At 41.7% G+C, this 25,726-nt stretch overlaps 1 protein-coding gene across 1 annotated transcript in view; it reads right to left on the bottom strand.

Annotated features, from left to right (window-relative positions):
- Positions 1 to 25,726, bottom strand: part of FAT3 (FAT atypical cadherin 3) — a 408,669-nt gene that overhangs the window by 37,078 nt on the left and 345,865 nt on the right. Inside the window, exons 22-24 of the mRNA XM_084532289.1 lie at positions 19,085 to 19,219; positions 17,925 to 18,082; positions 8,390 to 8,858 (exon numbers count right to left, since the gene is read on the bottom strand). Of these exons, the coding sequence (XP_084388415.1) occupies positions 8,390 to 8,858; positions 17,925 to 18,082; positions 19,085 to 19,219 (762 nt within the window). The remainder of the gene's footprint in view (positions 1 to 8,389; positions 8,859 to 17,924; positions 18,083 to 19,084; positions 19,220 to 25,726) is intronic.

Genomic DNA, 25,726 nt, shown 5'->3' with positions numbered 1-25,726 from the left:
GAATTTCACATCAACAGTACAGAGAAGCCCAGTGGTGGTATGAGGCTAAAGTAATTCTGAATTAGGACCCACACATCTTTTATGTCCTATCCAGTTCAATTCACCCTGCTCAGTTACCCTAATTGAATTTTTTCATGAGGACAGCTTTAGAGAACAAACTTGGAACCAGATTTACTGGCTTATTGAGTCAAGAGTCCAATCCCATCTAACTGAAGATATATGAAGTAGATACTCAAATACAATGCTGTTTCATTGTCATGATCGAAAAAAAAAAAAAAAAAAAAAAAAAAAAGGAAATAGAAGCACTGTTGTTTTTTTAAAGTTGCAGAATTAAGAAAAGAAACAATTCCACTTTAAGGATTCCTAGAAGTCGTGTTTTGGACAGCACAAGAAAGATGGGATTATTTTTGGTGTCTTATACACATCTCACTCAAACAATGCCAACAGCTTCCTGGACCCGTAGAGAGCTGGGATTGAAGAATTACAAAATTGTGACTGCAGCAGGCATCACATTTTGATGCCATTCTTACAAAAGGTTCATTATTAGCTGGTAAAATACCTGATCTAGAAATGCCTGAGGTAGAAATCATAACATGAATAAGTAAGGCTGTTTCAGTGCTACTTTTTATGACTGAACAGTGACATCTATGGTTCAAAAATTTACAGTAATGTTTTGTATACTTTTATGGTCTCAGGGAGTTTAAGTGAAATGAAAATGTTCAGTGTTTGTTGCCTTATGTAATAGCAGAATAGATCTGTTCTTTTATTTGTTAACTGACATTTTAAAATGATATAACTTTAAAGTGACTTTAAAAAACAGCTTTCTGCACCCATGTTGCTAGTTGGCAGTCAGCAGGAAGACAAAGCCTTCAAATCATTCTTAACACCTCTTCTATTTGTTTCAGCTGCACCTAAGTTCTGGGTTGTCATCCTCTAACACATTCTGTTACATTTATTCACTGCAGACAACCTGAGAATTTGATTCCTTTTTTTTTTTAGTTGAAAAAAATCCTTTTTCCAATAAGTATAAAAGGAAGATGGACTTATTATTATCATTGCCAATTGTTTATAATAGAGATGCACTAATTTCAGTTAGCATTTGGTATCAAGAGGAGATAAAAGTGAATGTATCAGATGGGTCAGAGCTCTACTGGGTGATGTATGAGCAAAACTGAAATGAATAGTCTGCTTACGAAAGTCAACATTCTTGACTGAAGTTGATTTAATGATGGTGCAACGCAGTCAGATATTTGAAGGCTGAAGTATTCGGCATGGATTCTAAGTCTAGGGATCAAAGTTAGTAATAAAAAGGCAACAAAGCTAGGAATAAAAAGGCAATAAAACAAGGCAGTGTTAAATTACAATATTTATCACTGACTTTTCTTCCTTTTAGAAGTGCTGCCATACACCTGCCAATGCTGAGCCACTGGCAAAAGACATCAAACTTTCCCATGACACACACACACTCAGAGCTGTGAGGCATTCATCCGGGAGGGCTCCAGCACAGCAAAGCATATGTCCAAATCCATGGAGTAGGGAAGCGAAGAGCCGATACGATGGCTCAGTTCACAGCATGGGTTGACTCGGCCAGCAGACTTGCCAGACCTTTTATGCATTTCCAAACCTCTCGGCAGAGGCTGTAATTTTGCCTGGTGCTGCACATTGTGGCCACATGGCCGTGGACAAAGTGCAATCCTAAATAAAACCTTTTTGGTCAGGACTGCATCCTAGGTCTAACGAAGAATTTTTATTACATTTTTATTTTAATATCCAGGCAATGTATCATGTATTTCTTCTCATCTGTTTAATGCAAGAATAATAAGCAAACTTCCCATGTCCAAGGACAACACAGCTGAAGAAAAGGCCAAGTGCCCCTGTCCTCTCAGTCCAAAAAGAACATTACTCTTTCAAGAAATCTTGGGCTTGCTCCTGTTCACAATGAAGGCACTGGAAATCTTGGAAATTCATCAACATTTAAGATCATACAGTCCATCTGGCTTCCCTCCAAGAAATATGAATATTTCATTTTGCATACTGATGCTGAAGAATGTTGATACGCATTCTCCAAGGCAGCAAATCTTGTGCTGTCACCATTGCATGGCTTCAGAGGGAACCAGCAGAGGAAGACAGAAAGCTCTGACAAGCACATGTAGTAGGGTAGGACCAATGCTCCCAGCATGTGCCACAACAGCCTGTACCAACAGCTGACCTATAAGGAACCACAAGCAATGAACAATACTATTGCCCAACACTTACACAGACATACCCCTCTACTGCCTACATGTAGTTTTGGGCATTCCAGTTCTTTTATTAGGTTTCTCTCATGCTCATTCACTAATCTGAGTGTGTCCTCCTCTATCCCTCCTCAGGTAGCTGTGTCACATCCTCTGACTCCAGCAGCTTCTCTTCTTGACTTCTTGATATGTCCCTCTTCAGTCATGTAAAGAGTCAAGAAAAAAAGGGCTTTTTCAGCTCAGACTTTACTGAAGAGCAACAAGCGGAATGTGAGGACACCACACAGGCTTCCTGTCTATACCTATGTTTGCTTGGCACTTGGTAAGCAGCGACAGTGGCAAAAGGCAGGCACCATGCCATCAGCAGATGGGATGCTGTTATGCAGTGAACATCTCTGTTGGTAGAATTCCCAGCCTGAGCATCTGAATGTCTGTCTATCCTCAGGTTTACTTGGCTTTATTGAAGAGGACGCTCCTAACTGCTGCCAATTCTTTTTTTGAACATGTGTATGCTTCTCTTTCTATCTATCACATGCAAGAGGAGCTGGCTTTTATTTGCTATGTGCATTCGCTTTTGCATTTGATCTCCCCATGTAGTTTCTTCTCCTGCTGTGCTGCTAGACCTGACAAACTCAATGTCAAGAAACAGGCCTGCCCTTGGCCCTGCTTACATAGTGTCTTGTGGTAAGTTAACTGATGGGAAAGCTGAAGGTGAAAAACATCTTTCACAACATTTATGTTTTGGTGTGTTTAGAGATATACCTGGCCAGCTTCAAGAACCGTGTATTCTTCAGCCATACATATTCCTGCCACTTCAGATTAAACTTAAATGTCTTCAAAGAGATGATCATTGCTTTATGTTACAACTTGGTAGGGAAATGAGCCTCAGCCTATGTTGAACTGGTGTTTTCTATGACAGGATTAGTGTGTATTTGCTTTGAAACTGTGAATCTAAATCCAGATGTCTAAAAGCATAGCTACAAATAAGATTGAAATAATCAAGAATATGTAAAAAACTTTAAAAATGAACTGATGCACATTTGGTACTAACTCATGTCACAGCATTTTGTTTTGTTTGTGTTTGTGTGAAAGAGACACCCAGAATAGAGAGCTGGTGAATTCACAGCTATGGCAGTAATCCACACATTTTCCCCGATGTCATTATTACCAACTATCTAGACCTCAAAAACACCCATGTGGTTGATGTTGCCAACTTGCTTTAAAATGTATTAAAATCACCACCTAGGTACCATGCCACATTTTTCCTCCCATTGGATTTTAACTCTGTTCATAAAAACATAAAATGAAGGAAGAAAAAACGAGGAAAAAAAAAAAAAAAAGCACTGACTTTCTGTCCTTACACTGTGCCCACAGTCCTTGACTTCCTTGATATTTTTGCTCAAATGCTTCCTATTCAAATAAAATTGCCTACTCATATAAGCCATTTACTTCAATCAAAGCCAGATGTATATAGGACTGATCACATTAAAAGGAAGTAACTATACTTCTAATTGCAGGCTTTACAAGTACGAGGTTTTCTCTGTGGTTGGAAAGCTTGGCGCAGTATTCAGATTTGATTACAGTAAAGCTTTCTATTGCTGTGATTGCTCATGTTGTTATTCAAGCAGATAAACATACACTTACTATTGGCAGAACTAGTAATGCCACTCTATTATTAAGGTTGTGTGACATTTCCCATTTTAAGACCTCGTATTCAGCAGCTTATAGCTTAACCACACTTTAAACACTTGGTTGAGTTTTCTTGGGAAATTTCAGTCCGAAGAGCCAAGTTGTTAAGGAACGCGAGGCAGTTTGTCAGGTTTCAAAATGCTAACAGCTTTCTTTAAAAATAGCTTTACTGACCCATACTTAAGGGCAGAGACTAAAAATCTGGAAGAATGTGGTCTACATTACAGGGTTGTGGTTTCCAATGGCTCCAAGAAAACTGTACTAAAGCTGAAGTCTCCTTTTGCTGGGATTCTCCTGATTGTTAGCAGCACTACTGGTGAGTGTTTTTCCCCCTTTCCCAGGCCCTTTTAAGCATGCATGAGATGTCCCCGTGGGGTTCCAGGACACACTGTACCCTGTTTCAGCTTTAAACAGATAGCACTCGACATCTACTGCTGCCACGGGACTTAATTCAGACCTGTGGAAACATGTGAGAGCAAGCTGAGGTTCCTGTTGTGGCCACTGGTCCAGAAATCAGATTTTGGAAGCAGAGAAGCTCTTCTGTGCTCCCAGCGATGTCTCAGAGCATCTGAGCTATCTATGCATCCTCCTGTAGCCTAAGATCCCCATCTTGTCCTCCTGTTCCATACCTTCACACTCCTCGTGCATACAAAGCACCACTTTAGCAATTCCCAAAACAGGGCCATAATATTACCCTATTCCCATAGCTGCGGCATGAACTAAACAGCAGTCAGAGGCAGCTTTTTATTAACGGGGAACAGGACAGTAGGCATTTACACTGAAAGGAAGAACTCACAACAGGAGTACTATTACCGAGTTTGCATTTTAGATGATCAATTTATGCAAATTGTGTGTAAATTAGACACGGCCCCTTTGATTTCAGGTGTCTAGCCAGCAACTTTCATGTTACAATGTTGGATAACCTTTAGTTGACTGTTTTCTTTTAAAGTTAGCTACAAATATGTGCTTTCTTTTTCTCTCTCTTAATTTCCTTATAAAGCACAGTAGGGTGTTTTTTTTTTTTTTAAGAAAAAGGATGTTAACAGCATATGAAATCTGCTCTGTAAAATTCATATTAAAGAATTCATTTATTAAAATAAATCCTATTATTATTCCAAGGGACCATTATTCTCCAGAAATGCTAATAGGAAGAAAATATCATATTAGTATGATATTAGTATTAGTAAAGAGATCTTGATGCTACTGAACGCCCTGGGACTGGAAATGTGACTTTGCTTGCACAGTGTATTTTTAAACATTTCCTCTTCCAGAAAGCTGCTGTTTCCTTTCTTAAGATAAAAAAAAATGAAGATTTATTACATTTTTATTCTATTTTAAATGAAATCCATTTGCTAACGTCTATGTCAGCGAATACAATGTCTGGCGATTCTTAAATGCACATTGCAATTTGTGGCTCCGTAACTAGCATTTGCAGTGCTGTTGGGCTCTCTGCTCTAAGGAATTTAATTACATGGTCTTTTTGTGCATGGAGGACACTAGCAACAGAATTGTTTTGCCTGGTGGAAAAAAAAAAAAACCTGCCCATGACTTCTCCTGACGGGGCTGGGCTACAGAACCACCGATGTACAGTCAGGGCCCATTGCGCTGGAATTATGGCTTTATAACAATCCCGTATTTACATACGCTGCTGAGGCAGTAAAAACAGCAAACAGATTTTTGAACGGCAGGCAGCTGAAACATCCCCACAGGGCACATGCCCCCTCACCGAGGCAGGAAGGCAGGCAAGTTAAATCAGCTCTGCATCTGCATTCCAGCAGCGAGTTATGTTGACAAGAAAACTGTGTGTGCCATTTCAGTAATAAAATGGGTCCAACCTTCAGAGCCACTGGTTTCTCCCCACCCCACTGCTCCCCTCAGTGTGAACTGGCATGCACAGGGAGCTGGGAAAAAAACACACACAATTGCTGTGAAGCAGTTCATTAGAAAGGTTTCAATTTACTCATCACTAGATCGTTGAGCAATACTGTAAATAGGCTTAAATAAAATCAATAGAAGGAGTTGTTCTCATGCTTCCTAGGATGCTAACTTAGGGAATGGTTAACCTCATTTATTAAGCATGGAGTCTGAATCAAAGCTGTGTTATGTCCATATACATATTATAGACCTATTTCCTAGGGATTTACGTAGTTTTTAAATAATTCTATCAGTGGCGGCAGCATCCTTCTTCCTCAGGATGAATTTATTTGCCCTTGTTGTGCAGCTCTCCTTTTCTTGCCTTCCCTCAGTAAATAAAGACCTATAATGGCAAAAGCAAGCAGCAGCATCCATACTTGTGCTGCACAGCCCTGTGTCTCATTGCTCCCACCTGACTGCACATCTCCATCCACCAACAGCAACGCCGATGGCACCCCTGCTGCACCCTTCACCCTGCTCACTACAACCCAAGGCAGGGTAGCAGCCCAGCCTCTAACATTTAGCAGGCAGAAGTGCTTGCTGGGCCAAACTATAAATAAATCCCAAATGAGCTGTGGACTTATTCTGCCTGTGGCTGCACAAGACACCCCAGAAAACAGCGTGGCTACACCCTGTGCTCTGCAGAAGCACAATCCAGCTCCTCCACTCAGTACAAACTCCTCTGTTGAAGTGCACTGTTAAATTTTTGGAGGGAGATACGAGATCACTGGCATCTATGTACTGTTGGAGTTCAGGACAGGCATAAATGTATGCATATATGTATTTAATTATTTTTACTAAAAAGGCATGGCTTGAAGATGGCCCAGGGTTTCTTAAGGTAGAAGGGTCAGAGCCACAAAATCAACTAACTATGGAGGACAATGAAAGTAAATGCTGGCACAGGAGATGACAGCTGAATCGAAGCCAAGGATCCAGAGGGGATGCTAGCTGAGACCTCGGCATCAGAAATCCACACTGCTGGGGCTTACTATATAAGGACAGAAAACTTCTGTCTGACAGTCAGTTTTGCTCATCAGATTTCAGCCTTGAAAACTAAATTAAACCGTTCTAAGGCTTAGGAGGTTTCTGAAGTTTAGGAACAAATAAATAAATGAGTAAATAAATAAATAACCAACAAAAGCAGTTCTGTGAACAGGACCTTCACAAAAATACCCAAATTAAAAGCACCACACAGGTTGGGCACAGAAAATCTCAGTCTTGGTGAGGGGTTGGAAGGACTTTAGAAGATACTGGTGCCAGCATTAGGATGCATGGGGAGGACAGGGAACGTGTCCTGCAGCTTCCTCCAGGTGTGCAGGTTTCAAAGACATTCTGAAGTAACAGCCAAACACTCAGCTAAGAAAATGAGCTAGAGAGTGCAGCAAAACACCTACTCCTGGGGGAACTAGGAGGGAAATATGAGAGTGAGGCTGAAAACAATGAAAAGCAGAAATTACATTTACAGGTATGGGGGAACTGCATAGACACCGTTAAGCAAAAAGCCCTGGACAGTGGTTAGATGGTTCATAAAAAAAGCCTAGCGGGATTTTCCCTAGGGAAACATGAACCAAACCACTAACAATAAGTGAATGGAAAGCTCTCTGCTTCCAGAAGACCTCCCTATTAAGCATCCTCCTTTCTGGACTGGAAAATGTCCTTGCCGGGACACGGGGAACATCAGATCTTGTCAGTTCACTGTGGCAAATTTTTAGTTTGCCAGAAAAGGTGAATAACACTTTCTGCTAATACAGTGTAGGAAACTGGATGGGAAAGCTGTACACTGCAGAGATAGAACAGCCCTACAAAAAAAGGCCCTGTATGTATGCCATTCGCTTTTTTCCTACTAAGATATTCTTACGGTCAGGGTACCTTGTGCATTAGATAACTAGGTAGTAAGTCACTATCACCAAATCACGCAAGTCACTGTATAACCACTGGATAGTAAAACCCTAACATGAGCACCGTTTAAATCAATGCCCTATAAACTTTGGTATTACTCAGACCTTGAAGCACTCAGGCCTCCAAGGAAGCTGTAAAATATACTTCTGGGGGTTTATAATAGTGCGGACTCACTCTTCTACATGCAGACATGGAATCAAATTACGTAGTCACAAAAGGTGTTTGTAGACAGCTCAGTAATTATTTCTGACAGCTTCAGAAACAGAGAAGGGCAACAGTACCGCTGCATCTGTGATGGACGTTCGAAATCACCATCTTCGTGTACAACCTTCGATGCTGTAAATGGATCCTGAAAAATCCAGCTGAGCATTACAGTAATTGCAATTCTATTGGTTTCTATAGAAATAGGATTATCCTAACAGCCAATAAATCAATTTCCTCCTGGAATACTAATGCAATGAGAAGGGGCATGGTTTCACCCTTATTTATAGAGCAAACAGCTTTTACACAATTTGCAATATCCATCAGAGTTTTATAGAGTTCATTAGATTTTTTTGTTTTTTTCAAACATGCTGCTGCATAAAGCCATCTCCGACAATAAATTGTAGAGGAAAACGAGGGGGAAAAGCCATAAAGTAATGCAAAATATTTACCACCAGATGGCACGCTCGTACAGGTGCCGCCGTTCTGGCAGGGATGCCTCTCGCAGGCGTCGGGGTAGAGGACACAGCCAAGCTTTAATTCAGTCAGGCCAACCACTTCTGCAAAGCTGCTGCGTTTGTTTTGGAGCGGCAGCTCGTTGTTATTTAGGACAACTGAATCCAGGCAGCCCTGAAAGCCGCTCAAGACCTGCGTCGTTCTCTTGTCGGTCAGGCTGCGGACGTTATCCACTTGGACCTGGGCTCCGAAATAGACGGAGCTATCCGTGCTGAGAGTCTGGAAGTAGAGGGGGGCTTTGCGGCGCTCCACGTAGCTGTCGTCCAGGGACAAGCTTGTGAAATTGCGATTCAGCTCCAGGAAGACAGAATGCCAGCTTCCGTCGTTGACGGCCCTGCCAGAAATCCCCAGGATTCCCGGGCCGCTCCCGCAGTCCAACTGGAACCAGAGTTTGCCATCCACAATCTGCAGGAGGAGAACAGAAATCAAAGTGCTTCAGACACTCAGACGTCTTGTAACACGCTCTCAGAGAGAATCTGCAAACACAGAGGATTTCCAGTCTCTGTACAGTGCTAAAGATGTCTCCTACATGACGCTGAAATAGCAAAAGCTGTGCCTTTATCATCAGCAATAAACAAACAGTGGTTAACCATTACTACTTAGAATTCACCAAAAGCCAGTTACTGTAGGCAAACTGCAAATACGGAGAAAATACAGAAATATAGCTGCGAAACACATGGGAAGACCGGGAACCCAGGGTGTCTCACTGAACAGGGCATGGACCACAGGACTCCTGGTCTGCTGTAGTGCTGCTGCTATGCCGTCGTGCTTCTCTGTGCAAGTCCTGCTGTCCACATGTGTGCTGCATTTGTGCTGTTGGTGGTTGATGCTACCAGACAGTGCCTCAGGGCAAGCAGCCACCTCTGACGGAGAGAGATGAAGTCAATGATCACTGCTATCAGCTGTGATGTTACGTGCTCTGGTCACGCATGAATCCCGTGCTTCCATAACCTTTTAGAGCATCTCAGCAAGGTGTGCATTTGTCCCTAAGTTCAGTTCCTCTAGGGATAACAGTGATATCAATGGGGAAGGGGACACCATCAGGAACACTGAGGTTAAGCCAAGAGATGGTGCAGCACTGCCTGAGGGTGGCAAGGCTAACGGGAACATTTATGATGCTCCAGGGAGCACTGAGAGTTCAGGAGCACATCCAAAATACTTGTATACCAACACACAGTATGAAGAATGAATGGGACAAAGTGGAAGTTCTGGTCCTTTTCCAGAGCTATGATACCATTGCTACCAGTGGGATGACTCCCACAGCTGGAGTGCTAGGAGGGACAGGCAGAGCAGGCGAGGTGGAGGTGTTGTGCTGTCCAAAAAGGAGAGATGTGGCTGTACAGCCTTTGTCTTGAGGATGGTGCAGCAGAGAGCCTCTGGGTGAGGTTTATGGGGACAGACAGCAAAGCAGATTTCATCCTGGATATCTACTATTGACAGCCCACCCAGCATGACAGCACAGATGAGCCATTTTATATGCAATTAGGGGAAATCTCTGGATCAGTTGCCCTCATCCTTAGGGAAGATTCCTTCTTCAGAGCCATATGCTGGAAATATACTGCTATGACCAGCAAGCCTGGGAAATGCCTAAAGCATGTTGGAGATAACTTCCTGACACAAGCACTTAGTGAGCCAAGGAGGAAAGGTGCCCTCCTGAACCTGCTGGTTGGGTAGAAAAGGCTGACTGATGTTCCATGCCTATCAGTGCTCAAGAGACATTTGGATAATGCCCTCAATAACATGATTTATCTTTTGGTTTGCCTTGAACTGGTCAGATAGTTGGACTTGATCTGTGTAGGTCCCTTCCAACTGAGCTATTCTAGTTCCAGTTCTAATTCTAATATTCTGGTTTGCCAGAAGTCAGTTATTTTCCAGGGAGGCTATGCTATCTGCTCTGCATATACCTCATGTAAGACAGCTTCCAGTTTTCCTCTTTTCCTCATGTTTATGCTGGTTTCATGGCTTTAGAACAACTTTTGTGACTTCTTATGATTGAGACACTAGAACAGGTTGCCTAGAGAAATTGCGGATGCCTCATCATTAGAAGTGTTCCAGGTCAGGTTGGACAGGGCTTTGAGCAGCCTGGTCTCGTGAAAGATCTCTGCCCATGTCAGGGGTTTGGACTAGATCTTTCACAGTCCATGCCAACCCAAACTATTCTATTATTCTGTGATTCTATTTTACGATTCCTCCCTCATGCCCCTTGTCCAGGAGGGTGGCTATAAAGGGAATATGGCTGACAAGTGCTAGGCAATTGGCAAGCTGGAGTGCTGGAGGAGAATGGGATGTAGATGTGCTTCCCATTTAATCTGCCCATGCATTGACTATAAAATACTATAGCCCTTCCCCCCTGATAGGGAAGGTCTAAAAGTAAAATCCATCAAGAACTATCTTATGACATATTAATTGGATTCAAGCTATCTGAAAGTTCTTGTAATTATTTTACCTTGATGCCATAATCTAAGATTTATTTATTCCTGCAAACCCCATCTCAAGACAGTTCTGTCCCATTATTTATCCCTCTGAAAAGCTCAAGGTGCTGTGTCCTTTTGCAGCCTTCCCTGCAGCACAAACTGTGCTGTGCACCACCTTGCCCATAACACAATGCTATTGCTCTCCTCTAGCAAAGCAGGGGTGCAACAGCTGTCAATTGCTCATAGGCCAAAATACTTGAGACCATACATTTTACTCTAGGCAAAGAAATACTCCTCAGATTACAGTCTGAGTACTGTTTGCCACTTGCCAGTGCTCCAGTCTTCACTAAACTTAAGTCTATATCATACATTAAAGCACAAGTTCCCCCTTGATAATCATACTATTGTTATTGTCAGCACTTTACTGCCCTTGGAGGTTCACAAAACTACTTGGAGAAAAACTATGGGTAAAACCTTGACTTCTCATGATCTCTGGACTTCGTGTCTCCACTTTCCAGATCTTAGTCTCATAACCAGTTGAATTTGAACCAGGGTGTAACCTGAAGCCAAGCCACATGGTCCAGGTGGGGTGCCACCACACCACACTGCTCCACTGCTCTGCAATTGCTTGGACAGGGCAGATGCAGACACCAAACACAGTGAGCTCCACACAAATGCCCACTACCTAAAATATTCTGAATAGCATGAGGGATGAACAGCATGTTGAAGGAGCCAAAAGAACAAGAATTAGGTCCTGCTACGGGCAAGTGGTTATATTGAAGTCCTTGACCTGTAGGATGTAATGAAACTGAGAAGAAATGAGGTCTGTGATAGTAACACATGTTTGAGGGATGGATGTTGCTTGGTACTCCTACAGCTCAATCAAAAAAAGGCTAATGGATGCATAGAAAAGTAAGTCTGGACCATTTTTCATTAGAAAGTCTTTTCTCAAAGGACTCAGAACTCAGCTATAAACTATTTCTGTAGATTGAAATTAGGCCTATTAATGGATCTGCTCAGGAGGAATCTCAGTAAACAAGATGCCCTGAGATGATTTCCTGAGATGGTGCAATAGCTTTACTTTTCTCTGTGCAACAAAATAGTCCACAAACCTTGAAGGTGCTGCTCAGAAAGCATGGTCTGTCTCAACAGGAATACAAATCGCACAGAAAAATACATGCCAACATATTACACTATGAAAAATGGCCATCATTGGATAGCAGTTAACTTTCCTCTTATTCTAAAGATTTTTTCCTATGGAAACTGTACTACTGATTGTATATGACATACATATACCTCCCCTAAGACTACTTATACCCTGAAGGACCTACTGCCTGCATGTCTATTGCCCTTATTCACAGAACATGCTTTTCCAATTATCTTTATAAATACAACACCACATATGAGCACCTGGGATAAATATTGCAACATTTATATATGGGAAACGATGATGTATAAGATTCACCATTAAAATATGTTTTATACATCTTTCTCATCCATTTTTATTTCTTTTTGCCAGCAGATGATCTGACATACACGATAAATGTATATTATCTGAAACGCTGTGCTTCCTTCCTTTTATTAAAAAGGCACTAGTGACCCCCACCTTAGGCTAGAGTGAAAGATGGGAAGGATGGTCCAATTTGCAGTACTAGCCTAAGATATGATAGATATGCATGGGAATCCACACTCTGCTACACTCTTCCTCTGGGATCTCAAGCAAGTCATTATTTTCAGGTCTCCATCGGTAAAACAAGGGTAACATCATTTCCCTACCTCACACCAGTGCTTTATGGATAAATACATTAAAGACTCTGACATGCACAGAATCCCCTAGCACTGGGACCATAAAAATAGTTTTATTAAATGGATGGTCACAGGCCTTGCTGTAGTGGGGCAGAGAGGAATTATTTGTCCCCTGCTGGCCCCGAGCCTCTAACAAGGTTGAGGAACACCGGAGGGCTCCTGTCCTGCATACTCAGCAGCTAGGCTGGCAGGGCAGGGAGGAGAAAGGTCTGCTGCAGAAGGGCAGAAAGACATCTCCTCCCCTAAGCACTGAGAATTCAGCTGCAGAACTTCGATTCAGCAGTTAATTCCTGTGATTCCTCCTAACTGATGTAACGTCAGGGGCACTGTTTCATCCTCAAAGAGGAATCCTAGGTTATAGCCTGGACTTTGGTACCATGAAAAGCTGAACTTTAAGTAAACTTCTGACCAAATGAGGTACATGCAAACAAATAGTATGGAAATCCAATAAAAGACCAATGCTTGTGCCAGGGCTCAGCGGTTATCCAGACAATAACCTCAGAGAGATGACTAGACTGACTGACAATTCGTAGCACCAGACTCTCAGCTCAGGACTGAACGTGTGACACTGCTTTTTTCTCCAGCTATGTAAAAAACAAACAAACAAAAAAAAAACCACAGCAGAAAGCTTGAGTTATTCTGTCTTACAGCAGAGACCTGAAAACCCTGCAGCCCCTTGGTAATGCAGAGACCCTCTGCATCTAGATGAAACTTAGGAGATGCTGCTTCAACCACAGGGACACACAATTCCCATGGCGCTTCCAGCTGCCCACCTCTGAAAGCTTTCTGGGCTCAGTTATACTGCCTCTCATTGCACTCATTAGGACAGTGAGGTAAATGCACACTTAAACATGTATGCTCTTGTAGACACAAAGTTCCTCACATATAAAGTGGGCAGAGAAGTACAAAGAACGGAGACGGCTCCAAAAGGTGATGCAATCTGTTACATTTCAGTGGTTTCATTCAATGAGCAAAATGGAGCCAAGCACATACTGTAAATTATATTAGAATATTAGCCTGGCTAAGATGTTTGGCTAACATTCATATTTGTGTATCAACATAGGTAATAAAATGATCAAATGGTTCTTCTGAGACCACCTTAGGCTCACACAGTCCATCTGCAGTCACACACCATGGATACAGCATGCTGCCTACTAATCTATCTGGGGAAATATTTCGTTAGCTGAATTACATTTCGGGTTCGTTTGTGTAAAACGGTATATTTAATTAAAATATTACTTGTTTCAACTCCAGCCATAGCTGGGATCATATCCAAGCTTCAGTCTTATCCAGCATAAGCCATGCAGCAGTAATGCATTAAAATGTATAATACACACTTAACTAAACCATGCAAAGTTTCACATTAACTGCCTGGACGGGAGAACATATGCTTGCCTTTTACCATTTAACAGCTATGTTTCTGGAATGAGGAGAAACTCTTCCTTTACCTATTTTTAATCCTTTGAGTTTTAGAAATCAAATCAAATCTCCACTATATTCCTTTAAAAAATGAAATAAACTGTGGAATTTTCTTTTGGAATGGCCTCATTACGTTTTAAATTGTTAACTTTTATTTTTCCCAGATAGATGCTACATAGGAAAAAGGAAATGGTGATGCTGTTTTCGGCATATGAAATCCTCCAAAGGAAAAAAAAAATAGCCATCGACCTGCATCTCATTTTGCTCCAATTGTCTTAAAAGCAGGAGCGCACAATGAAAAAATGGCCAACCTCTCAAAATCGATGGATGAGCTGCTTTATTTGAAACAGCTGAATAAATAACACCCTTATTATATTGTATCAACACAGTGTAGCTGGTAGGCTTTCAGCAAAGTAGTAGACGGGCAGTTTGCTCTATGGAATTGATTATTCATCCAAGGACACCGTGCTATGATTATGAAATATTTCCATCACTAAAGTTATCATAAATGTATGAGTTCACAAAATTAAGCTGGTCATTTAAACAGTGAAAACCATACTGCAGCATTAATTTTTAAATAGACTGCAACAGGGGAGACTTGCTTGAAAAAAATCAATGCCACTATACACCCCAACAATAATGTTGGCTTCTGCCTGTTCTCCCATGGGTTTGTACTATGTGGTGGGTCTAAACTTCTTCCAACTCCACCTTCGTTTGGGGTTTAGTGTTGGTGCTGGGCCTTCTGGTGCTAAACAAGCAACATACTTAAGTATATGCTTAAAATTAAGTTATGTGAGCAGTTCCAATTGCCTTCAAATACAGGAAGTTAAGCAAGTGATTAAGTGCTTTGCTGGAGTGGTGCCAAGGTGCTCAAAAGAGCACAGGATCCCATCCTTTATCATTTATTTGGAAAGCTTCTCCTCATGTTTAATTTAATTGAAAGCAATGCTCAAATGATAACAACTTCACATTTATAGACCTCTAATTAATCTACTCAATGGCCTCGTTTCTGAGAGCCTCCCTATCTCACAACATACGTACTTGGTTAACAGAAAAAAAAAGAGAAAGCTTAACCTCTGGATTACAAATGAAAAAATATAAGCTCAGAAGATCTAAGGGTAACTTACCTGAAAACATTGGAGTAAGGGATCCCCAAAGTGCAGTTCATGAGTAAGTTGATATCCTTGAAGAGTCCTGCTAGGGCCACATCCCTTGAGCAGAATGCCACTTGTCTACCATTGAGCACCTTTGTGAGACCTTAGTCTGATGCTTCTCTGCTATATGAGCTTCATGAACAAAATTAGGAATTCCTGACCTTTTAAGTGATACCACATCTCCAAAACCACACCAAATGTAATGCTTTTCTTTTCCTTAAACCTCGTGCTTATAGAATCCAAGGGACAGATCTGGGAAAGGACTTACTTCAACAGAAAATCCTGCCCTACCTAAAAGATGAAAAGCAAGGTGTTAGACTCTAGGAGGGGAATTCCCTGTGTCATTCCCTGCCGGATGCATTGGAGATAATGGCACTCTTGCGTCTTAGCACTGCATACGTGACCCTGGAACTCACCCATCAGACACATGATGGGCCCAAAAATTAAGATTAAGTGTCATGAGATGGATTCAGATCCTTCCTTGCAGCTAGGAAGCAAAAAAAAAAAAAAAAAAAAAAAAAAAAAAAAAAAACACAACAAAAAACATGACCCTGAGATTGGCCTCTGAGACAGGAGCAGAACACCAACTGTTCTTGTCACTGCTCCTTCAATTATCATTTTGTCTTCCCAGTACCTTTCAAAGCAAAATGATTAAGTGATTGTGGGAAACCATGGCCAAAACCATGAAACTCCTAATCCGTAACTAGAACCCAACCCAGACCACTGCCATGTGGGGCTCTCTTATTTATTTTTATGTAACATCATGAATTTTTCGCTTTTGGCTCCAAAATTGCCTGGCTTCAGCTGGAGATTTCCACTCAATTGCCTACAACCCAAAGATTATCAAACTTCTCCAGAAGGAGAGCAGCCTGAGTTCAGTCCATCAGCATCAACACATCTCCCACTTTGCAGCAGAAGCACTACCCAAGTCATAGAGACAGAGGTAACAGGATAGTGAAGGAGCAATGGCAGGATTTAATCACTGCAGCTAGGTCTATTCCCAGAATACTGTCAGATGAGCTTCATGGGATGTCTGGTTCCGAAGTAGGCTTTGGTGGCTGGCTTAGCTGTTGCAATGGTGATTCTGGGCATGCTTTCTCCTAAAGCCTAGGATACCTGGGGCTCAGGGGTTACTTCCCTAACCAAAGCTCTACCGAACTGCAGTACAGGATGAATTTCCCCATGGAAATAACTTTTCCTACCACCAAAGCAAGGGTTAGTGTTTTTACTTTCATCCATGCCTTCCATAAAACTAGGAATAATAACAATGATAACAAAAATTGTAATAATCAACTCACTTAAAATAATTATGTGGAAAGGTAGATGTTATACTTGCACTGCAGAGTCCACTTGTTTGTAATATTTGAAATAAATGTTATCTAGAACAGGCATGATTTAAAACACCATCATCCTGACCTGTTGGACTCCCTAATCACTACAGTTTTATACACTAAACTCTAAAAAAATAAATTTTCCTATAAACACTCTAACACCATTTCAGTCTGCTTCTGTATCATCTACTACCATTTTCAAGTGGCACCTTTCACCAGGGCCATTTGTTATTTTTATAAGCATTTTTCAAAACTAAATTGCAACATTTCCTACTGATAGATACTAAGAGCAACCTCACTGGAGGCTTCAAAAAAGATCTTCCACCTTTCAGCTTTTTTTTTTTTTAACAAAAAGTATATTAAAAAGTTCAAACAGTGCCTTTCTACATGTCTCAAAGCAGACTTTAATCGTCTCATACAAATCTCAGCACTGCTGAGAGTTCCCAGAGAATGAAAGACAATACTCCTGCTGATGAAATATTTCAGTCCAACAGCTATAAAATCATTTGTTGCTTGTTAATAATAACTCATCTAGCAATTTTAACATTACCATTCAGCCAAAAGTGATGTGAAGATTGTAAATACAGACACAAAAGGCTCTGTGGCATCTCTCCCACTGCTGAATTACAGGACATGGCTGAGTTACCAAAGTCAGCATCTTCGTTTTGTACCCTACAGGCTCTAGCAGAAATACTACACACACATCTTGGATGAGCCCATCCCTCCTTTTCCATCCAGCAGATATTTGCCATTCAAAACAAACAAACAAACAAAAAACAAAACTCAACAAAGAATGAAAATGCACTGAGCTTATCAATTAAATATCGATCAGCTATCAATCTCCAGCTACCCCATGCCTCTCTGACAAATAATTTTAGTTCACATAAGGTAGAAATCTACATATTCAGTAGGAGACATGTTCTAAGCAGTTGGTTTCTGGAATTCACTCGACAGCAGCAATGGCATATTCTCTAACCACAGGCATGGACACAGGGGAAGAACAGCTATTTCAGCATGCCTTGTTTTGACTATATGGTAATATAAATGGCCAAATCTTACATCTTGTGCAGATTGGCTCCTGCATGCAGACACATATAATATTCTCATAATGAACAGTGCCCAATAGAGCATTTTCCAAGTAAAGTACCACTAACAAGCTGCTTTTTTGATTGTTGTTGTTGCTGCCATTGTCGAAATTGCTGTTTTTTCCCTGTTAGCATCAAACTGATCAGGCTTCATCTTCTAAATCTACAGCTGAAATGAGAACAACATTCCCCAAATCAAGAGCCAACAGGAAACATATAATCAAGAAAAAGAACTGCAGAAAAGATAAGTTATTTTAATTACCTTCAGAATTATACAGGGATTCGCTCTGGTGTACATTATAATCCCATTGCTTTGCAGAGTTCGCAGACGTAGAGCCAACTTGAATTCCTCTTTCTTGCTATTTTCAGAAACACGGTATTTAATGTAACTATTCCCAGCAAAGCTAAGGGAAGTGTGGCCTGAAATAATCATTTTGAAAAGACACGTTCTTTTAGTGACACATGAAAAAATTCCATAACTGTCAATCTAGTTAATTACAGCAAATGAGAATGAGTTTAGGATGAAACTTGTAAATAAACTCCAACCTTGATGGGGAAAAAAAGCTTGCACCTACTAGTATATATGGTATTTTTTCATGAAATTGTTTTTCAGTGGATGGGGGAAAGGTCTATTTCTCCATATTTATAATAAAAGAGGGTTTTCTCCAAGTGTTCAGCATTTTTAAGGTTATCTACCCCTGGTCACACCTCTCTCTCCTCACTTGTAACAGAGGGAGTTAAAGACAACCATGTTTGTACAGCAGGGAGTTGAATTATGGGTATAAAGTCTGGTGTGGGCAGATGGCAGCCAAACCTGTACAGTTAATTCCCTGCAACCACTGCCCACGACCACTGTGAAAGAATTATTATCTGCTGTGCTTTTTCCAAGAACACATCACGCAGCCTTGGATTCACTGAAGTAAATGGAAAGCTCCACTTCATGGGCTCCCTACCACTCTCTTTGTATCCAAGGGAACAACACAGCTGCAGAGAACTGACACATGTCCTGAAAGTTTCTTTTTGGGATGCTGTAGTGTTTTCATTAGTAAAGGCTGGAATTTTGGTGATCTACATTGCAAGCAGGAGTTAACTATAGAGCTTTGCCCATGGCAGGAAAGCATCTAGCATAACAGTCTCTAGGAAAAGTCCTGTTTACTCAGCAGCCTGTTTCAATGATCTGGGATTCAACCCAGTCAGTAGGAATTTCCCAACAGAAGCTTGATCATGGTCTTCATGCAGCCCCGTAGCTGTAAAGCCGATTTTCCAGAGCGTATGAACAGATAAGATAGACCAAGTGCCAGTGCTGAGAAGGGTTAAACAGTAGGTCTTCTGTTTACTTCAGTGGCACCTCTATCTGCAATATGAGAATGACAGCCCTTTTTTTTGTTCAAGTATATCCCCCTTTACCACTGTGACATGCACCTGAGCATTCGCCAAGCTTTCCAGGTGGGCACTGGCAGATGAATGGTCTCCGGTTAGCTTCGTACCCCACACACTGCATGTCCCCTGGACACGGCTTCTCCAGACAGGGATCATTAGACCCTGGGCACAGTCCTCCTGCAATAAGTTAAAATACTGTCAAGGACACGGTGTAAAACATGATCTTTAGTAATGCAGAACTAATAAAAGAAAGACAATTATTGATCTTGCTCTTCAGTACAAGCCAAGCATGGCTTAAGAATAATAATAAATAAATAAAAAATATTTCAGGAAGAGATGCCCTGCAGACAAATACTTAGCAAAACACTGCTAAGTTTTTTTCAAAGGGTGCTCTAAAACCTACGGCAGAATATTATGAAAACTGGCTATTATTAGCAGTGACTGGATATACATTGGTGTTGTGATGCTCAGACCAGTCATTTATTCACAAAGCCTTGTTTACAGGGAATTTAGGGCTACCAGAAAGCAAATAACTTGTAGTTACACAATCCTTTTGCCCAAGCATGCCCACGTAAAGCAAATTTAGAGAAGTAGAGTTCCCTGAGAGACAAAATAAGAAAAAACAATTCCCTGGCTATGGAATGACAGCTGAACTTTTCATCTTTGTACTGCACAGGGCACACTTGCAGTCTGAGCACAAGGCACAGGCTCTGTCTTCATGTTCCTCCTGGCTTTTCCAAGACCTCACATCCAATTGCACACCTTGCCCAGGCTGCCAAAAACCTATCCTCCTTTCTCATGGTTGTAACTACAGAACTTCTGTTGCATATGAAACTCCGTATGTCCAGGCCAAGACCAAGCAAAGAAACAAAACAACAAACAAACACACACACACACCAAACCAAACCAAACCAAACCAAACCAAACCAAACCAAACCAAACCAAACAAAACCAAACCACAACAACAACAACAAAACAAAACAAACAAAACAAAAACAAAAAACAGCAAAAGAGGAATACTTGTCTTGGACACTAAAAATGCAAAGAAATTTTGAAAATAAAAAATACAGTGACTGTATTTCCTGATATTACCTAATTGAGGAAAGAAACAATTTTAAATAGTTAGTTGCAACTGATGATTACAAAGGGGGAGAGTGTAATTTGGATAGAATTAGTTTGAATGCCGCTGTTAGCTCTTTCCTTATATGTTTTTAGTATGGAATATAATTTTGCTCAAGAAAAGGTGAATTCAAAACTACTACTAACTTCAAAATAGAAGTAATATGAAGAGACAGATGCATACTGTTTTTTAAATTCACTTAGAATACTATCATGTGATACAATTTCATTAAGGTTCTTTGAAACCTAAATTTTTAACGTGTAACATGCTGAGTATGACAATGGCTAACTTTAAAGCCTGCCAACATCATACTTCTTGGATAGAACTTCTATATAACTTTTTCAAAGTGTCTAAATATATGTTTCAATTGCTCTAAGCTTAATTTTTTTTTTCAAGCACTACCAACAGTATGCAAAACACAATACAACTGTTCATGCTCAATTTATGAATTCTCAGGATTACATGAATTTCTCAACAGTTAGCCTTTTGCTGGTCGTAATAAAGAATTTAGTACATGCAGGGTCAGCTTCACAGAATCACAGAATTTTCGAGGTTGGAAGAGACCTCAAGGTCATCGAGTCCAACCTCCAACCTAACGCTAACAGCCCTCCACTAAACCATATCCCTAAGCTCTACATCTAAGCGTCTTTTGAAGACTTCCAGGGATGGTGACTCCACCACTTCCCTGGGCAGCCTGTTCCAGTGCCTCACAACCCTTTCAGTGAAGAAGTTCTTCCTAACATCTAACCTAAAACTCCCCTGGCTCAACTTAAACCCATTCCCCCTCGTCCTGTCACCAGGCACGTGGGAGAACAGGCCAACCCCCACCTCGCTACAGCCTCCCTTGAGGTACCTATAAAGAGCGATAAGGTCACCCCTGAGCCTCCTCCAGGCTGAACAAGCCCAGCTCCCTCAGCCGCTCCTCGTAGGACTTGTTCTCCAGGCCCCTCACCAGCTTCGTCGCCCTTCTCTGCACCCGCTCAAGCACCTCCATGTCCTTCTTGTAGCGAGGGGCCCAAAACTGAACACAGTACTCGAGGTGCGGCCTCACCAGAGCTGAGTACAGGGGGACGATCACCTCCCTAGCCCTGCTGGTCACACTGTTCCTGATACAAGCCAGGATGCCGTTGGCCTTCTTGGCCACCTGAGCACACTGCTGGCTCATATTCAGCCGACTATCCACCATCACTCCCAGGTCCTTCTCTGCCTGGCAGCTTTCCAACCATTCCTCTCCCAGCCTGTAGCTCTGCTTGGGGTTATTGCGCCCCAGGTGCAGGACCCGGCACTTGGCCTTGTTAAACTTCATGCAGTTGACCTCAGCCCATCGGTGCAGCCTATCCAGATCCTCCTGCAGAGCTTTCCTACCCTCAAGCAGATCGACACACGCACCTAACTTGGTGTCATCTGCGAACTTACTGAGGGTGCACTCGATGCCCTCGTCCAGATCATCGATGAAGATATTAAAGAGGACCGGCCCCAGCACCGAGCCCTGGGGGACGCCACTAGTGACTGGCCTCCAACTGGACTTGGCTCCATTCACCACGACTCTTTGGGCCCGGCTATCCAGCCAGTTTCTAACCCAACGAAGCGTGCGCCAGTCCAAGCCAAGAGCAGCCAGTTTCCCGAGGAGAATGCTGTGGGAGACGGTGTCAAAAGCCTTGCTGAAGTCAAGGTAGACCACATCCACAGCCTTTCCCTCATCCACCCAGCGCGTCACTCTGTCATAGAAGGAGATCAGGTTCGTCAGGCATGACCTGCCTTTCATAAAGCCATGCTGACTGGGCCTGATCGCCTGCTTCCCCTGCAAGTGCTGCATGATGACTCTCAGGAGGATCTGCTCCATGAGCTTTCCTGGCACTGAGGTCAAACTGACAGGCCTGTAGTTTCCCGGGTCTGCCCTCCGGCCCTTCTTGTAGATGGGCGTCACGTTTGCTAGCCGCCAGTCGATTGGGACCTCCCCCGATAGCCAGGACTGTTGATAAATGATGGACAGTGGCTTGGCCAGTTCCTCTGCCAGTTCCCTCAGTACCCTTGGGTGGATCCCATCCGGCCCCATCGACTTGTGCACATCTAAGTGCCGTAGCAGGTCACCAACCAGTTCTTCATGGATAATGAGGGCCACATCCTGCTCCCCATCCCCTTCCACCAGCTCAGGGTACTGAGTATCCAGAGAACATCCGGTATTGCCGCTAAAGACTGAGGCAAAGAAGGCATTGAGCACCTCCGCCTTTTCCTCATCTCTTGTAACTAAGTTTCCCCCCGCATCCAGTAAAGGATGGAGATTCTCCTTAGTCCTCCTTTTTGTGTTGATGTATTTATAGAAACGTTTTTTGTTATCTTTAACGGCAGTAGCCAGATTGAGCTCCAGATGAGCTTTGGCTTTCCTAATTTTATCCCTGCACAGCCTCGCTACTTCTTTAAAGTCCTCCTTAGTGGCCTGCCCACTTTTCCAAAGCTTATAAACCCTCTTTTTCCTCCTAAGATCAAGCCACAATTCTCTGTTGAGCCAGGCCGGTCTTCTTCCCCGCCAGCTCGTCTTTGGGCACGTGGGTACAGACCGTTCCTGCGCCATTAAGACTTCCCTCTTGAAGAGCGCCCAGCCTTCCTGGACCCCTCTGCCCTTCAGAACCACCTCCCAAGGGACTCCACCAACTAGTGTCCTGAGCAGCTCAAAGTCAGCCCTCCGAAAGTCCAATACAGCAGTTTTACTGGTCCCCTTCCTGGCCTCGCCAAGAATAGTTCACTCCACCATTGCGTGGTCACTCCAGCTTCTACCTCTGGATGTCTGTGTGCAACTGCTATGAAGTTATATGCTTTCAACTGCAGGAAAAGCCATTCCCGTCCTTGCTTCTATTGATTTGCAGCCAGGGCTTGAACTAAGAGAGACCCAGTTGCTGGGAATGGACTGGCTTCTCTTTTTTTTTTTTTTTTTTTGCCTATCAAATTCATTTACTTCGAGTAATAGATACAGGCGATGATATTAATGATAAAAAGCCAGCACCTTCCTACCCATCAATTTCTGAATATTGGCAGTTCTTGGTTATTGTAGAACCTTAGTCATATTCAAATATTACTTTATTTTTTGAGCATATGTATTTTATTTACAATTTATAAAGGAAGAAATCAACCTGTCATAGAATAAATCCCTAAAGTAATGAAAAAAAGAATCTTATTGCTCTCACATTTTAGTACAAGCCAAGCAGAGCTCATAGCAAGCATAGCTGAAATTACCTGGTACTGTAAGTATTTTCTGGAAAAAGAAAAATTACCACTGCAGGTTTCAAAGTGGACATGGGCTGACTACAAATATGGCAAGGACTGTAAATGTCTTGCTTGATGTACAGCACAGTCAATTTAATCTTTAACATCCTCCCCTCCTTTGTCAAACATTTGTTTGAGAGGTCTATGCAGTAAACGATTTACAGTACTGCCTGTAGCACTGTTAGAAAATGATGCATGGCAATCTTTATTAATCAGTTTAGTAGGTAACATTAACAGGAATAACAGCTGCAATATACAGTCACACTTTAAGTCTCATCCTATCAAGAAACAAATGTTAGTTTCTGCATTGCAGAATTATATTCTATTCAAATACAAGGTCTACAAAACTTAACCAAGAATATGTTTTTTATAGCTAATTTTTTAACCAGTTCTCTGGAATTCAGTAACAAGTTACAATTACTTCTGAAATTATATTGGGTGATTAAATATCTATATGCTGGCTTGTACGTTCTACTTGGCTCTGTAGGCTATTTTAATTTATTCTTATGTGACAAATACACAGAACTGTGCTGTGTGCATAGATTCTCTCTTCCCTGAACACACTTAAACCTTATGTGAAGCTGTAATTCAAATGAACCTCTGCATAGCTGACAGACAAGTCATTTGGACAAAGGCCCCACAGCTTCTTGGTGCGAAGAAGAAAGGGACGGAGATTCTTGAATATGGCTCTACAAATTTTCACAACCCCTAACCCATGACTGCATCTTTGACATGAAGCAATAAAGCAACAGGTTACTTTGTTATCCATCTCTGCCAGTGTTTTAGCTGATTCAAGCTCTGATTTGTACTTGGGAGTTATCTTTCCAAAGGCCAAAAATATATGGAAAGGATCTAATGTGTTTAGTATAACTGCAGATACACTAAAGAACTGCTTATCCTGGCAGGCCAAGAATAGTTCTTCTGCTAAGCTACAAGAAAATCAACTTTTTATTCATCCTGCTGCAGCAGGATTTCATAGCTGTCACAAAAGTTTTAAAATATTCAGACTTGGGAGAATAAATGCTTTGTGCCTGTCTGTATGGTTATAAGTACGTAAGTTACAAATCTGTATTATTGCTTTGCCCTAGCTAACACGCATTTTCAGGCTGATTTCACAACTGTGTGAAGCAAAATTGTGAAATCGTTCAAGGGTACTTTGTCCACATCAAAGATTTACAGCTTGAGTTTAAATAAAATTATTCTAATATTGCATTTCCACTCCAAAGAACAGTCTATTTACCATTCAATAGAGTTTCAAGAAATATGGATTTGAATTGATCTCTTTTTTTTTTTTTTCCTGTACCCAAGTCCAGAAAACCCATGGTATTCTCTTGAAACTCACATTAGTATTAATAGAGCTGTTCTCTACAGGATATCCCAGAGACGTAAGGGATAGTGTCAACCAGAGCATGGCAGGGAAGGTGGAATAGGCCCACTTGATTCTGACAGTTCATCTTCAGTTTAATTGTCTGAATCAAGCTAAAAGTATTACAGACTCCCTACTGGTATACTGAGGAAGAAAACATATCAAAATGAGACATTTATTTAATTACTGTACACCCAAAGAAGGATCACTTCCAGGAATGTAAACATATTTTTTAAATTGCGTGCTTCATCAATGTTAACTTGAGCCTTGAGGTATTTGGTGTGTTTTTATAAGCCCATTCTCCTGAATCTCTTGGAATATATATGTATATATTCAGTATTAGCCCATTTCTCTCATTTGCAGAAAAAAGCTGGAAAGGTGACTCTGAAGGTCAGTCCCAGAAGGCAAATAAAGGGAAGTTCCCATCTGCTACTTTTAAAACAATCTAATGATTATTTTAGTGATATATTGGGTTTATATGGCAATGTTTTGGTAGCAGGGGCAGGTTGCAGAGGTGGCCCAACCTTGGGCTTGAGGAATTTGAGATAAGGGTGATAACTACATGAGGTAACGGACAAAACATGGACTGGACATGGTTGGAGAGTGCAATAACTGTAGAGAACTCGTATCGTAATGTGGTGGAGGGACAAAGAGTGTATGAACTGTCCACCTTTGCTGCTGTTGCGATGATGTTATGTTGATTTGGTGTGGGGGATTTTTTTTGTTGTTGATATAAGTGAAGTTTATGTGATGAATGTTTATGAATGTCTGTTTTAATGACAACTTAAATATGTTTCTCACAGAGGCTGGTAGTGGAATGCATTGGGCTTACATGGCAAGGGTTTAATAGCAAGGGGCTGCAAAGGTGGCCTGTGTGAGCAGAGCCCAGCAGGTGCCCCAGGTCAGATCAGAGCCAGCTCCAGACGGATACAAAAGG

This window comes from Aythya ferina (assembly GCF_964211825.1).
Source record: "Aythya ferina genome assembly, chromosome: 1".
Taxonomy (NCBI): Eukaryota; Metazoa; Chordata; class Aves; order Anseriformes; family Anatidae; genus Aythya; species Aythya ferina.
The sequence above is the reverse complement of the archived record's forward strand: the minus strand, read 5'-3'. Positions and strand labels throughout refer to the sequence as shown.